Source organism: Phoenix dactylifera, chromosome 6, assembly GCF_051530095.1.
Source record: "Phoenix dactylifera cultivar Ajwa chromosome 6, Ajwa_hap1_PhDact_Kaust_v1.1, whole genome shotgun sequence".
Classification (NCBI taxonomy): Eukaryota; Viridiplantae; Streptophyta; class Magnoliopsida; order Arecales; family Arecaceae; genus Phoenix; species Phoenix dactylifera.
Window position 1 is genome coordinate 6,994,065 of NC_143195.1, and position 17,103 is coordinate 7,011,167.

A 17,103-nucleotide genomic window follows, 5' to 3' on the forward strand; every position below is an offset into this window, starting at 1 on the left:
CACCCTAGGACCTTGAGTAAGCCGAGAAAATAAGAGAGAAGATTCTCATTTTTCTGTAACAAAAGCACGAGCATGCAGGAACCACTAAGTAGTTTGAAATGAAAGAAAATGCTGACCTGAATTAAGAGAAGTTGGACAGCAGCACGACACTTGGCATCGTTGATTGCATAATGCAGATTTCTTTCTCTTAAGCCTTCCAAATCATCATCATCCGTTGATTCTCTAGACATATCATTATCCTGCCTGAAAGAAGAATTTCCATTTTCCCTTGATCTCTCAAGGCAAGCTCCAGATGAGATATGCGTGAAATCAGGTAGTGTTGCTGTGGAAGCTTCTTTCAAAGATAAAACCACTTCTAGCCACTTGTCCTCAACAAAGAGAGAACCTGCATTGCTCATTAAGCGAACAAATGCAGCAATGCCAATACCTGCAAGACTTTGGTGAGGGCGCTTGATAAAACTTGTCAGCAATGCTAGCACTTTCTTTAGTAGCGGATTCACTGTATCATAAAATTTTACAAAGAGATCCACTACTAGCTGGAGGGCCAGCGTGCATGTTTCATAAAGCCAAGCATCTTGATCTAGCTCATTGGCATCACTTTCAGATCCCTGTCCTTCCAAAGTTCCCCCAGAAGGATCTATAGCATGTCTTACATAGTCAAAAATTGGGAAAAGGACCGAGTCAAACACTTTTTCCCATAAAGGCAATGAGAAAAGGTGACCATAGTTGCGTAATGTATCAAATAGCACCTGCAAGGCACTTTTTCTGATTTCAGGTCTAAGGTCAAAGGTAAGTTCTGACAAACCTGCAAGAAATAAGAAAATCAGCACACATTTAAATCATCCATACTTGTTCAGTTGTAAAACAACCAAATGTATATCCACTCAAAAGAACAAAGCAGAATTAATATCCACCTGCTAACAATGGAAACCAAAAATGTAGATGATCATCTTTATCAATGAACATCTGATTGTCATGTTTTCCATCCTTTACCATGAGAGGTGAAGATGGACCATTACTTCCAGAAGCTTCCTTGTCCTTAACCCTTTTTGCAGAAAAGCCAATCTCTCCTTCTGCAAGCTTTGAGGCACAGAATCGAAGAAAAGCAATTGCATTGAGGCTAATGTCTTTGTTAAACCTACTATTAGTGAATGCAATCAGACAATTAACACAATCTGTAAAAGTAGTAGTTTCGGTTTCGGTTATGTAAGGAAAGTAATCCCGTAAAATCTTCTCAATAATCTCAAAGGCCAGAAGTACTATATTTTTGTGATCATCATATGATGCAGTTGCAAATACCTGCAAAATATATCATTTGCTGAATTACTCAGGTGACCAAGAATGAAAATGAAAACAATCAAAAAAAAAAAAGTTATTCTAACAGTGATTTTGATGATAACTACCAAAAGGCAATAATTTATGATCATGACAGAAAGAAGCAAGGAAAATGGAAATACCATGAACATGCTTTTCCATCCTGACTTGACATTGCCAACACGAGCCAATACCATTTGAGAGACACATCTGATGATCAACTCTCTAATCTCAACAGCTCTGCTCTTCCGCATAACAATAACAAATGGTTTCATAAATTCATTCTGGAAATTGTAGTTGGCCAATTCTTCTCGCTCCAAGAACTTCATTGCTAGCTGCCGCAAGGAATCCATTGCAAAGATTGCAATCGAAAGGTTATCAGAGCATCCAATGCTGACAAAAAAGTCCGACAACACATGCCAAATGCTTGACCACACAAGCCTGATACGGTTCATGTTATAGTGCCTGAATGAAAGAAACCAATACAAAACATGAGTAACTTTTAAAGATGTCATTTAGGAAATGAACCTGTGAGTGTTTCTTACGCAATCTCAACTATTTTTGTAAGACTAAAAACTCGTGGATTGGATGTAGAGCGCAACTCTTCAATTGAAACCTTACAAAGAGCTTTCACAAAGTCAATTATTGCCTCACTGTTCAACTTCTGACTTCGTGTGAACATACGGTTCATTTCAGCCATCCCAACTTGTTCCAACATGTTTAAGTTAGAGATCAAGTTATTCATTTGCTCAGAGGTAACCACTCCAGAAGCATGACCACCAACACCAGCACTATCATAGGAACCTCTTCTGGCAGTAGCAGCGGTGTTCGAAATATGCCCAGGTCCCTTTTTCTTCAGTACAGGAAGTATAGATGACTTAGTTTGTCTAGATTTATCGAGTTCATTCTGTTGTATTGCAAAAAATGTAGCATCTGGAGGAGCCCCTTCTCCCAAAAGATGCAAATGCTCAAAACGAGAAACACATGTCAAAATATGTTCCCAGGCTTCTTGTAAATAATTTCCATCTTCATCTGCGATCAACAGAATTGCCTGTGGAACCACTCACAAAGAAAAACATTTAAAGCCGCATAAGAAAACTGTTGCTATAACATCATGGTTGACATTAGAAAACACATGAAGATGCAGTCAATTGCAATCGATACATCTTGCAATCTACATTGAAAATAAATATCCTACTACTATAAGTCTATAAGCATGGTGCAGAATTAACTTTATAATAAAGTGAACTAATGACTAAAATACCAAGGCAGTACAATTTAAGTGAAAGTTGGTATATTTTGTCTTTTTCCTCTTTTCCCAGCTTGCAATGGCTAACATAGTGAAATGGAGAATGGAATTCAGTAAAGTAATACAATATCTAAAAAATGTTTCTCAAATGACCCACTCTTGTTGTTAGATATTTCTTATTACTATAGTTACTCATCATAATTAGATAGGGCAACAAAAGCAAAATATTAGTCGCACCTATATGGAGAAAGATTCCTATTACATTGGAAATCTCTTTTTTGAGTGAATATTACATTGGAAATCTTGACTAACAATATATAGCTATCAAACAGGAAGCCCTAGGTAAACAATATATAGAGCGCTCTCTCTCTCTCTATCACAGCATAGATGAAGAACAGCTTCACTTAGTTACTCTCCTTATTGAATTTCCTTTAACATTTATAAATCACCTCACCTTAGTTCCATGACCCGCATGATAAATCAACCAACTATTGAATGTGCCAAGGCCAAAGCCTCAAAGCCTCTAATGAACAGGGGCTCAAAGATGAAGAGAGAAGTGCAGGAGATGTGTAGAAGAAGGGGAGAGAACAGAAAAGAGATCAGAGGGAGAGGAAGGGAAGAGGGGGAAGTGGAGGCAACTTGACACTGCAGGAAAGGGTAAAGGGGCAATTCTGATCATCAGGATTAGACTTCAAAGATTTGTACACAAATAGAAACATAGTGCACCGAAGAACCCTTCAATCAAAGAAATTTTATTAATGTGAATAGGCTGCACCATACAATATTAGGCGCATATAAATAAGACATGACCCCTCACTCTAATTCAAGCATTAAACCCAATACAAAATCATATTTGAAATAGGACACAATAATAGGGAAACAAGCTAGAATTATTCTACTACAAATATAGAAACCTAGCTCAAATTTGATTTTATCTCTAACGGTCCAACTGGTCATAGTACCTACTAGCTGTACCCTGGTGCTGCATCACAAATGGTCAAAAGAGAGAGATGGAGCAAACGAGGGAGAGAATAGAGAAGAGTCAGTAGCAAAGAGGAGATAGGAATAGAGAAAGAAAGGAAGAAGAGAGATAGAACAGGAGAGCGGGAGAGAGCGAAGAGGAGAGACAAGGGAATCCATCTATCTCACATATGAGGAGAGTAGGGACAAGACTAGCTAGGAGTCAATGCTTGTTTCATGTTTTGAGACCAAGATAACTCCAAGGGCTGGGGAGGTATACATATATTATATATATTTATGCATACATGCAAATATACATACATACAAATGTACATACGTAGACATATATACACATATATGTAATATATATGTACATATGTATACACATATCTTTATGTGTGTGTGTGTGTATATATACATATGTATATATGTATATATGTATATGTATATATGTATATATGTATATGTATATATGTATATATGTATGTATATATGTATACACATATCTTTATGCATATGTGTGTATATGTATATATATATATATGTATGTGTATATATATATATATATATATGTACATATGTATATGTATATATGTATGTATATATGTATGTATATGTATATATGTATATATGTATGTGTATATGTATATATATATATATATGTATGTATATATGTATGTAAATATATGTATGTATATATGTATATATGTATATATATATATATGTATATATGTATACACATATATGCACATATGTATGTATGTATAGACGTCGACTCATGCCGCAATCGGGTCGAAGGAAAGAACAGCGGTCAGCAGAGGATATATGTATGTATGTGTATATATGTGTGTGTGTGTGTCTATATGATATTCAAAAGGAATTTAATTTGGGTTATTAACTCAACTTGGAGGATAAAATTGGCATATTAACTTAATGAATATCTCAACCTCCCCCCTTTCTTCGAAAGGCTTCATGGCTAAAAAAACAAAAAACAAAAGAAAGAAAGAAAGGGCTTCAAGATAAAAAGGCCAGGTGCTTGCAATGGTGGGTCCCTAAGACAATCGCTGTCGGCGCTCCTATTTGTTCGACATTGCTTAAAAGAATGGGCTTAAACCCTATGTGAGCCATGCAACATGGCTCAGCTTCAAATCCCCTATGCCATCTTCTCAAGATGAGCAGAGAAAGAGGGGAAAAAGTCAAAGAACAGAGTGAGAGAACGAGGGAACTACTTGCTGCTTGGAGGTGACAAGGCTGAGAAAGGTATGTTAATCATTTCCAATTCCCTCCTTTCTTTCCTTCTCTTCCTTTCATCTGTGGATTAATCAAGCATAAAGAGATGAGAGGCAGATCCCTGTCTCTCTTTTCTTTTTTAATTCATCATGGCTTCTGTCATTGCGAGATTAGGAGCCACAATGAGATCAGAAGAGATGATCTTTTGTCAGATTAGACAGTCTGAGTGGGTTACGGTTTTGGGCAAAGAGTGGGAGATTAAGAGGCACATATACGGCATATCACAACATATCCATGGTGTCGTGTCATGTTCCCATTGGAAGATGGCAAAAAACCCAAAAGTCATACACATGGCACTAGTTTTGTCATTGACTAAGATGAGTGTTGCATGGACACAAATATGAGAATCAGATTCCGACAAGTGTCCAACTGTCTGACACGGTAGGAGAGAAAAAAGGGAGATACGTGGATAACGTAGGAAAAAAAAATTTAGTTAAATTATATAATTATATTTAAATGTTATGAGGAAGAAAATTTTAGAATATAATATTTGTTAAAGTTTTTTCTCCATAAATGTTTTCTAAACTTCCTAATTTATTGAGAGATACAAGAAAAGGAATATCTTACAAAGTTATTTCAATAACTATATCCATGACCATTCTCTTAAAAAAAAGGTTACTTTGGAAATTATTATGGATAGTTGAACTCATTTTTGGAAGAGTCAAATTATCCACCTATCTATAAAAACTAGAGAAAAAGAGATATGTGTCCAAGTGTCTGATGCATATCCAATCCCGATACATATCCGACATCCATTCATGAGCTAGATGCGAGTGTCCATGTAACACAGCTAGGATGTAGCCTAATTAATCATTATTTCATGATTAGATTTTGCATATTATTTCTAAGCTCTCCTATCCCCTAGAAGACCAAGAAGTGAAGCAATAGTTCATGCTCAAGCCTATGACTTAGTAACAAGGGATGGATCACACACTACATGTAAGAATATTTAATCAATATAAGCAAGATATTACTTTTTTACACACTCTTATTTCAGTGATAATTTAAATGCTAATCAAAATGTAGAATCTAATTTATCATGAAAAACAAAAAACAATGGTTTGATTATAGCATCGCAATCAATAACTTGTGATCTTTTTCCTGCCTCCATATCTCCAATGTGTAAACTATTGTAATGATTTCTTTATGGTGAGTCGCACTACTTTGTGAAGATCTTTCTACTAGTCAAATTCTCACAGAACAAAGACCATCAGTTTAAGGGAATGTTCAAGATACCCACCAAAATCCTAAATTCTCAAAAAATAACAAACTAAACAGAAGAGCAATGCAAGTTTCCCAAATATCTAAATTTTCTTGCCTACCACAAAATATTGGGATTCAATTTCATGGACATTAAGCTATGCCCCTTGTTTTGCAGGAACTTTAGGAACAAAAAAAGGAGATTTTCACTTATATGGTACATTATATGTCAAAACCAGGGAATTGCTTGGAAGACAGAAAAAGTAACACTCCAGGAAAATTAATAGCAAATTCATTTTCTCCTCTATAGGCAAAAATAATTTTGCAATCTCTAAGGACATATTGATAATTGAGCAAATACTTGTACTAGTCAGAATGGCATATTTTTATGTGGTTATTTAGCCATAAATGCATCTCAACCCAAAAGGTTACAACTTACAACAGTGTTTGCTGATCCGACCTGAACCTGGTGGTTCAGCTCATACTGAATTGAAACAGCACCAAATTACGATGGTTTGTGAGTCAATTTCAATTATAACCCCTTCCCACTGCATTCACCCGAATATTCAAGAGAGGGCTCGCTCTCTATTCTTGTTCACTCGCTCACTTGCTCTCCCCCTTCTTCGACACTAACCAATGCCGAGGAAAGCCCCCATTTCTCTCCCCCTCGCTCCCTCCCCTTGGTTTGGTACACCCCGGCTCGGTATCGGATGTACTGATACTATACCGAACCAGTTGCTAGCTAATATGAGCCTCAATACCAGTACAACAGACCTTGGGTTTCAGTATGTTAGAAAAGGAATATGTGAAGGACTTGGAACAAGAACTACCACTAAAAGCCTTAGCCCAGCTAATTATATTGAGTCAAAGCTAATTGTAACAATCTGCCAGAGCAATACTAAATACAAATGCATTGGATGCTTGCCCATGAGAAATATAGAAATATGATTGAGTTTCTAGGAGGAATGCCTCCAATACATTATATTTCAACTAATACCATAAATCAGGTTAAAAATATAAATAGCTTTCAGAAACATGATATTATCAAACATAATTCTTGGCATTAATAGGATATAACCAGAATAAACCTTTATTGCATCAATATTTTTCTGCTTGATATCCGCTGCTGAGTGAAGGGATGTGAATTTTGCAAGTGAAGTAACAAAAGCATCTCTTTGCGTCTTCATAGATATAGCTGCTGTAACATGTATTGCACAACGAAATCCTTCAAGGCATTGGGATATTACGGCTTCATCATCACTCTGGTCAAGTGGAACACTGAAAGCAGCTAGCATGGGAGCCCAGCACACCTCAATCATGAATTTCAAAATTACCACATCTGTCGCAGCATAATATACTGACCTGAAGTTCAGAAAATTATTCCAAATAATAAGCTAATTTAAATTTTGGTACCTTAAGCAACAGTACAATACATTAAATCTGGGGATGAGTTTGAGAAAACCCATTTTCAGAATTAAAATATGTGAACTACGAAGTAAACACAGCACAGGACTTTACGTATTTAAAAATTAAAAAAAATGCAAAAAGGGTAGCTTATGTCAAAAAACAATGCAATTCTGGTGGCATGAATTTACTAATTTTTGATATAATAACTCACTCAGATTTGCGAGCTTTTTCCTTAAATTGCTCTTGCATGTGCCTGATAAGATCATCACTAGTCTCCATAGGTGAATCTCGCTTGCGTATAACTATATTCAAAATGCTGTCCAAGCCTAGGATTTTGTTTGTACTCATAGATTGTGTTTGCTGTGGAGCCAAATCATCTTCCTTCATCTTAATTTCATTCTTAGAAATTCTTTCATATAATGATTTCATATATTCTTCTGGCAGATCCTTCCCATCATCAATACCACGATTGTTTCTTATGAAGTCATCTTGAGACATCTGCATCAACCAAAAATAAATCATATTCTCACACCAGGTAGCATCATAAATTGATGGCATATATGAAATTTCGTGAATGATAATTTACCTTGTTCTTAACCATTGGGTTATGAGCATCCGTGTTGAGCATTATTACAGAGTAAGCAAGGACATAAGCCGTATCTGCACTGGTAAAGGCCTTTGGATTGCATTTGCAGTAACGCTCAGCAAATTTTTCCAGGATGCGATCAATTTTTTGTGCCTCACCAGGCAACCTAAATCTTTGTAGGAAGGATCTGATTGCCTCATCGAACTCCATCCCTTGAAAATCAAATGCATCCACAAATGCATGCATGACTTTTAGGGGCAACTCTTCCCTCTCTCCAAGATAATCACCAATCATTGTCTTGTTCAAGTCGGATGTACTTTTAAGAAAAGCAGCTATTTCCTCTGGTGAGTCGCCGACCTTCTTTGCATTGATAAGAAATTCAAGTCCTTTCTTAGGTTTCCGATTAAAAAGAGATATGCCTTCCTGTTATTTATGTTGCATTAGAGTACATAGCATAAGATTATATCAGCAATAAAATGCTAACAAAAAAAGAAACCTCGCATGGGAAAATTATTTTACCTGAAGTTCTAACTTATATGCCCTACGCTGTTCCAGAGATGCAACTTCTGAGACTCCATTTGCTGTTTCTGACTGAGAATCAGTTCCTTCAACAGACTCCTCTCCACTGCCATTTGCCTCAGGAAATTCATTTCCACCTTCAGTATTCTGCTCTGCTGTTTCTGTTTTAGGAGAATGAGGGTCTGGAATTCTCAACTGTTTGTTCATCCAATCACCCATCGACTTGAGAATTGCCACCAAGCATTTCATTGCTTCAATCTTCATGGTAGCATCCTGAGGTGGCACTAGCGTCGTGAGAGCACCAGGGGGAGGCCCTTGGGCAGTCTTTAAGAGGCCATTTACCATCCTGTAACCAGACCATCAGCAAATGGGAAAAAATACAAATATGTAAACCTACAACAGTTAAAATAATAAAGCTAGAAAAATAGGACTCCTGTTCCTAAATGATCAAAATAGATGTCCTACTATGCCAACAACAATGATTTCTGCAAAATCGTCAAACAAAGAAAAGAACTGAATTATGATGAACAATATATTTACCATAGAGCACATGAACGAAGATAAGTTACCTCTCAAAAATGTTTGATGAATGGACATCACAGTCATAATTAATGAAAATGTCTACCAAGATTTGGGAATCTACACACAGCTTCTCCAAAAATCGAAGCACGATCATCTTCTGCTGGAAATTTGGTTGAGCAACATTTTCTAAAACTCTGAGAACAATCATCGGAAAGAAGACACCAATTTCCGCCTTTAATCCTGGTCTAAATCTTGATACCAAGCTCATAAAAATGGAACATGAAAGCTGAAAAACAATCATATGAGTTGAAGCGCTGTTCTTCAAAAGTGATAGGCACAGATACTGCTTAATTGCACCTAAAAACCTGCTTGATTGCAAACAAATTAATCAGATCAAGATATATGTATCTGGCATGATGAATAAAGAAAAAGACTCAAAGTACAATTCATAAAAGAGAGAACAGCAACAAAAATAGAAACCCAAGCCTAAGGCATAATAATAATAATAATATGCACATTGTTGATTGGATACAAATTTGTGATCATCAGCAGATGGGTAATTAATGTGAAATGGTTGCATTACTTATGTGAAACAAGAAAATAAGTAATATTGTGACTCTTCAAATTTAGTGATATAATCCAACAGTAGACCTCTCTTTCCTTCATATTAAAATGTGTTGTAGGTCAGATTGGATTCACCAAAAAAAGAATAGATGTAGTACATATCAACATAGTACTGTGGTGGGTGGGAAATTTGAAATGAACAAGTGGGGAAATCTTTGAGGATCCAAATTTTGATAATAGGTTTGACACAAGTCAGTTACAAATATTTTTCACTTGGACATGTTATTGGGTTAAGATGTAGCCAAAGATTTCTTTTTAATTTCATGTTTGAAGAATCTTTTTTCTTACATATTTTGTTCATGATGGTCAAAGCTAGTTTCTCCTTTGTTCTACTTGATCTTTTCAATCTGCTTAAAAACTGAGAAATAAATCTTATGATAATCATCAAAATGTCAAATTATATATATATATATATATATATATATATATATATATATATATATATATATATATAAGTTAGGATAGAAAATCTCTCACCAATATTGTCAAGATCACTATTGAGTTGTAAAAAGTAGACAGATTCAGGTTCGATCAGATCATCGATCCAATCACAGATTGCAAGATAATTTTTCCAAAGTACTTTTCTTCACATTTCTTTAAAAATTTTAAAATTATAAAAACCAAAAATTTAAAACATGAGTTAGTTGTAAAGTAATGAATGGAGGGGGAAAGAAATAACTTACAGATATTGGACGTCCATATTTCTCCATCATAAGGCTGCATGTAGCATGTCTAATAAAGTAAACATTATGTCTAGTTATTAAAGATATTTATGTATTGCCGCATAGAAAATATCGATTAAATTATCCTTTGGGGTATAATATTTTGGGGAAAAAATCAATTTTCGCAAATGATTTCAGGAATAAGAATATTTGCCTCTCAATTAACTCCATGAGCTCCAAATTTTCTTTATTTTCTTTTACTTTTTGGAAGTTAAAAACTATAACTAAAAAAAACTATGACTAAAATTGTTAAACTTATGATGCACTCTATCCTTCTTAGTGAAAAATAAATAATTCTAAAAGCCTACAAGTCAAATAAATCCTGTGACATGGACCTTCTATTTATGCACATAGCATTATTAAGTTGCATGTCTTAATTTAAGGGATCATATAATACATATATATGTGTATATATGCATAAATATAGGCATATACATTTATGTGTGTATATATACATATACATATATATATATATAGATATGTACATATACATATATATATAGACATATACATATATATATAGACACACACATATATATATATATATATGTGTGTGTGTGTGTGTGTATGCATGTATATATACATATATATATACACATATATACATGTATACATGCACATATAGATACACATATATACATGTATACATGCACATATAGATACACATATATACATGTATATATGCACATATAGATACACATATATACATGTATATATGCACATATAGATATATATATATATACATATAAATATATATATATACACACACGTATATGTAGAGTAGAGCTAAAGTGCACTCAAAAGGATAGCTGAGATGGTCCTCTCGCTTTTAAATCTATGATAGGCCATCTGAATTGAAAATCCAAATAGTTAAACATGACTACAAACAAATACCTACAAACCAAAATTCATACATTTTGGTGGTCTCTAATTATTCATCAAGTCGGTACAAAAAATTAACAATATCAATTGCACTAGTAAAATATATGATAAGACACATAAATTAAATCTACTTTATGAATCATGATCTGCACATCTTAAAACATGTTTAGATTTAAATTTCACTAGTTTTTGATGATTACATTATAGTACAACTTAGTATCATGCTATTAAAACTGTCCATTTTGACACCTACTTGATACTTAGGTTAGAGACCATCAAAACACATGAATTTTAGTTATTAGATATTTTTTATAATGCTTATCATGTTCAACAATTTAGAACTTGAATTTGGACGCCTATCATTGATTTTAAGATGAGAAGACCACATCAACTATCTTCTCGAGAGGATAATACCAACACACTCTCTCTCTCTCTTTACATATATATACATGTATATATTTATATACCATGATCCTCTTTCATCCTAATTCAAGGATGACATTAAGATTGTTTAGGGCCATTGTCATCCAGATCATAAGACATAGATCATGGATATTAAGATTCAGACAATAATGCCTCCCATGGCACATTGATAGGCGTTTGGAGAAAGATCAAGGCACAAAGGGCGGTGGATGGTTCCACATACATACATTTACATACAAACAAAAATACACGTATATAGATAAAGATTTTATTTTAAGCCAAGATGCATTTTTTCTTTCTACTATAGTTTTAATTCATGTTAACACTTCATAGATTTGTATGTACTATGATGATATAGTATGAACTAAAACACTAATCACTAGTCCAGTCAGAACTGCTTTCAAGACCAATTAAGCCTGTTGCCTCCTGCTAGTCTGTTTGTTATAATTTTCAAGAAATTTATGGAAGTAATAAATCACTATATACTAATGCTGCTAAGAATCATTGGATTAGCTATATGGACTGTAACAAATTTCAGAAAACTTTCCAAAGGTAGAAATTTTAATATCTTTGTATAGAGGAAAAAATAGAGGCAGAACTTGATCAAATGAGAGTATAAGACTTCCTATGCTATTTTAACCATCTAAACAACTCTAGCTAATGTCATGCTAATTTTGTCGATTAATCCGTAAGTTTCCACAATTTAACAGCATAGATTCCTTCTTGTTAGCCTTTCATGTCCCTTTGATTTGGAGTTATCCATTAAAGTCCAAACACTAATATTCAACAAGTCAATGCCTTTATTGTTTGCTCTCAAGGCTGACAATCCCATGGGTTTTGAATTCATGAGAATAAACACATGGAGCATCACGACTTATATGCATGATTTAGTCAAACAACAGTAGCTCTGAATGCAAAATTCATTTAATACTCTGTCAATCTCCAGATAAGATCTCTTCTGTATGCCTCCTGCCATAATCTCACCACCTCGATGAATATTACTCAATAAATATAATAAAAGTCAAAATTCAAAAGTCTAGAACTAGCTCTTAGCAAATAGTAATTTAAATTAAAGCTACAAGTAGCCCTTGTATCTTCTGCTAATAAACACAACAGTTCTTATATCCAGTTTGTTGCACAAAATAAATTCATCAGCATTAAAATTAAATAAACGCTACAACTGCAGAAAGTACCTGTCACTCGTCCTGAACACAGCTCCAGCATTCTCCAGCAAGATCTTGAGCAGCTCCAGTGCCACAATCTTTCCCTTCATGAGCGCCAGATCAGCCGCCGCATCCTTGGGGGGAGTCTTCATCGAGAGCTTGCAGAGAGCCCGGAACACCAGGAACGCATCCCGCCTCAGCTTGTTCCCGATCTGGACCTCCATGTCGTCCTCCCTATCCAAGACCCCCTCCGCTCCGAGCTCGTCCTTCCGGCCCTCCAGCGCCGTCTTGTACATGCTGATCTCCCAGTACTTGGCGTCCAGCATATCCTTGTCGGTCGAATCCAGCAGGTCAGCCGGGTTAGTATGCTCCACCGCCGTCGTCTCGAAGGCCCCGTCATGCCTGCCCGCAGACCCCGTCCGGGCGAGTGGGGTCGACGGGTTGAGCACAACATCGATGTCGCTGATGATCTTCGTGATGAAGCTCTGGACGAAGCTGACGTCGACGGTGGTGGCAGCGGCGGCCGCGGAGGAGGAGGAGCGGTCGGAAGGCTCCATGAGCTCGGCAACGACGATGGGCTGGACGGGGACGGTGGAGGAATCGGCCTCCATGCGGCGGAAGACGATGACCAGCATCTGGATGAGGGAGGCCTTGGCGGTGGTCTGGTTGACGGGGTTCTTGGAGCCGAGGTAGAGATCGTAGCAGGTGCGGACGATCTGCAGGAGGGCGTCGCCGTGGATGCGGAGGGCGGTGGACGTGACGGCGGAGAGGAGGGTCTTGAGGACGAGGAGCTCGGCGGCGTCGTCGGCGAGGGAATGGCAGTGGCAGACGGACTCGATGAGGGAGGCGAGGAGGCGGGCGTCGGGGCCGGCGGAGGGGTCGGCCTCGCCGTGGAGGTAGGAGTGGGAGATGAGTTTCTGGATGCAGTCGAGGGCGGGTTCGGCGATCTTGTGGGAACCCGAGGAGGCGGCGGAGATGAGGGGGAGAAGGATGGACTCGGAGTCGGCGAGGGAGAGGTCGGAGCCGGAGCCGTCATGAAGGGGGCCGGGGAGGGAGGAAGAGGAGTCGGGGGAGGGGGGATCAAGGGTGGAGAAGACGGAGGAGGAATTGGAAAGGCGGTCGATGAGGGATTTGCACTGATGGGCGAGCTTCGAGTGGCCCTTGCGCCATGAGGCGTTCTTGATTATCTTCTCGAGGGCGGGGATCAGCACCAGGCTCAACCGGGAAAGGGAATCAGCTTCCGCCGGGGGGGAAGCCATTCCCTCGGGCTCAGATCTGGAGGACTGTGACAATTGAGAATGGATTGGAAGGCGAATCTGCTGCTGGTTTATCGCAGTGGCGATTTGCTCCTTGTTTTCTTCCTCGTCCCTCCCCGGTGGATGTGAGTTTTGCTGGCGTTGTTTCTGAACTGGGAGGAGGCTGGATGTTGGACGGGCGAAGGGGTTTCGATCCGGAGAATAAGAGTAATGGAACTTTTGTATTGTTTTCCGAGTTTTTACAGATAACTCCCTAGGTAAATAGGAATTATAAGTAGCTTCTTAAGTAACGCTGGATCGACAAGTATTTTGCGTGTCTAGATCTCGAGTTTCGAAAGAGGGAAAGCTGTTATCCTTCAAAACACGGACACCGTGCATTTGATTCTCTTCGAGGAGACGAGGGTGCGGACCTAGCGGGAAGTTTTTGGGGTGATCAATCAACGGATGGCAGGTTACAGATTTAAGCTTATTTAAGCACATCAGAGAGCCGACTTCAGCTAAGGGCACAAATTGAAAACTCCATGCTTAGCTGCACGCTGACCGTTCAGCTTGCCATATGGCCGATATAAAAAATAGGCGGAGAGTTGTTCGCATTTCAAACTCACCTTCCAACTAGTAATATGTGGGCTATAAACGCAAATTATTTCTGAACAAATATGATAACCGGGCAATCCTCGCAATTAAAAAGCAGAGGCGTGATTCACCAGTAAGATATGCATATTGTTACCATAATGGCCAGCGTACGCCTCGAACAAATTAGCAACAGGCTCCGGCCCTCTCTAAGGAGTCCAACTCAGCAATTTGAGAGGAATGCATCCCTCGGCACCCTTCGAGCACAAATTCTCATGGAGATAGAGAACTGAGACTACATGAAATGGGCTCGAAAGATGAAAAAAGGCGCCAAAATGATAAGGATAAATTTTGCAAGTTCCACCAAGACTTTGAACATGACACCAAAGATTGCTAGCAGCTTAAAAATAAGATTGAGGCTCTCATCCAACGGAAATATCTCGATCATTTTGTCGACCACCTGTAAAATCGGAACGACACTGATCGAGAGCCACGTGCACCCGAGTAGGAGTTTGATAACCAGTCCACAGTAGAAATCATCAACGCTATCTTAGGCGATCCAACAGCTGATGAAACAAGCTCGTCCACATGAAGGAGTTATACACATTCTACCCAAGCAGGAAGCTTAGATCTGAAGAGGCAAAGGACGGACAAGATGATTTTCTTCTCAGATGCTAACATGAAGGGCGTGCAAACTCTACATAATGATGTCATTGTAGTTTCCTTAACCATTGCAAATTATGATGTAAAACACATTTTAGTGGATAATAGATGCTTGGCGAACATATTATTTTATAAGGCTTTTTGTAAGATGAATCTACCAACCGACCGACTAAAAAGAATAAACTCTTCTCTAATTGGATTCTTAGGAGACCTCGTCTCCATAGAATGAATTATCTCTCTCTTAGTTACGGTTGGCCGGCTCCAAGGTAAACGATCGTGATGCTGGATTTGCTGATCATTAAAGTCCTTTTCGTATACAACGCTATTTAGGGAGGCCAGGATTGAACACCTTTTGCACCGTAGTGTTCATGTACCATCTGTTCATGAAGTTTCCAACAGGACAAATATAGGAGAGGACTGAGGCGACTAAGCATTGGCTTGGCAGTGTTATATAGCGACCTTGCGAGGGAAGAAGCCCATGAAAGCGCTTTATATCGAAGACTCGACACTCGGGACAAGCAAAAGCAAGGGGAGCCGACTGAGGAACTCCTCCAAGTCCCCTTAACAAAGAAGACCCAACCAAGATAGTGTAGATCAAAGCTAACCTCAATGAGGCTACATCGGCTAGTGGATTTTTTCTAAACCAGCACCGATGTCTTCATTTGATCAGCCACCAATATGCTAGGAATAAGCTTTAATGTAATTGTTCACAGGTTGAGTATGGACCGGACATATGAACCAATTCAGCAGAAGAAGAGAAGCTTTGCCTCAAAGAGGTAACATGTCATCGACAATGAGGTGGAGAAACTTCTTACAATAGGCTTCATCCAAGAAGTTGTCTACCCTGATTGGATAGCGAATGTTGTTGGTGTGAACAAGGCTAACGGAAAGTGACAAGTGTGAAAGAGTAGATGCCCTACAAGCCAATCGCATTATGTATTGCGAAGAATTTTCTTTTGATTTTCCAAATCATGTACATAACATTTAATATAAATAAAGGCATTGTGTTTCATCATATGCTGTTGATTATATATGTGATGAACCCCTTAGATTAAGGCAATGGTTTTGGGCTATGATGAGATCATACTAGTGAGACCTAAAATCCTAAAATTCTAATCTTAAATATTTCCAGTCATTGGTACATTGAGTCGGGGATCAATGTTTACCGAAAAATCGGCACATCTTATGTATGCTCGATGCAGAGGGTGATTGATCTCACAATCACTTGTGTGGAGACACTAATACAAAGATGTGGGTGCTCAGTAGAGGAATGAGTTCACTGAATTGACCTACAAAGAGAAATCTTATGAAGTCTTACTTATATGTCAAAAGATGATTCTCTTAGTGGGAGTTGTGTAACTGATCCTTTGACCTGAGATCACCATAGTATCTTGTGCACATAAATCCATATTTTGGTTTTCACTCATTCATGACAATAAGTTGTGTACGAGATCTTCTCGATATGGTGGATTGTGTACGAAGGTTATGAGTAGGTCAACAAGGAATTGATCACTTCTAGTAAGAGAAGATCGCATCCTATTTATTCTAATCATAAGATAATTCAGAAAGCCTTTGATCAAAGCAGAATGAAAATTAGAAAGAGTTTCTAAATATTTCATTATTCGAATTATCATTAAAAGATTGAGAAATATATATGAATATGAAATTGAGTTTGACATATATTCATACTCATATACATATTCCGCATGCAGTTTGATTAAAGGATTGAATTGCACGGTAACTTGCTACTGAA

At 37.7% G+C, this 17,103-nt stretch overlaps 1 protein-coding gene across 1 annotated transcript in view; it reads right to left on the reverse strand.

Moving 5' to 3' along the window:
• LOC103697087 (brefeldin A-inhibited guanine nucleotide-exchange protein 2-like) overlaps positions 1-14,354 on the reverse strand; it is a 30,706-nt gene extending 16,352 nt beyond the window's left edge. The window contains exons 1-10 of the mRNA XM_008778868.6: positions 12,892-14,354; positions 9,095-9,412; positions 8,526-8,871; positions 8,007-8,429; positions 7,632-7,918; positions 7,102-7,375; positions 1,860-2,365; positions 1,458-1,779; positions 915-1,299; positions 117-805 (exon numbers count right to left, since the gene is read on the reverse strand). Coding sequence (XP_008777090.4) covers positions 117-805; positions 915-1,299; positions 1,458-1,779; positions 1,860-2,365; positions 7,102-7,375; positions 7,632-7,918; positions 8,007-8,429; positions 8,526-8,871; positions 9,095-9,412; positions 12,892-14,120 — 4,779 coding nt within the window. The 5' untranslated portion in view covers positions 14,121-14,354. The remainder of the gene's footprint in view (positions 1-116; positions 806-914; positions 1,300-1,457; positions 1,780-1,859; positions 2,366-7,101; positions 7,376-7,631; positions 7,919-8,006; positions 8,430-8,525; positions 8,872-9,094; positions 9,413-12,891) is intronic.
• Positions 14,355-17,103: the final 2,749 nt, after the last annotated feature.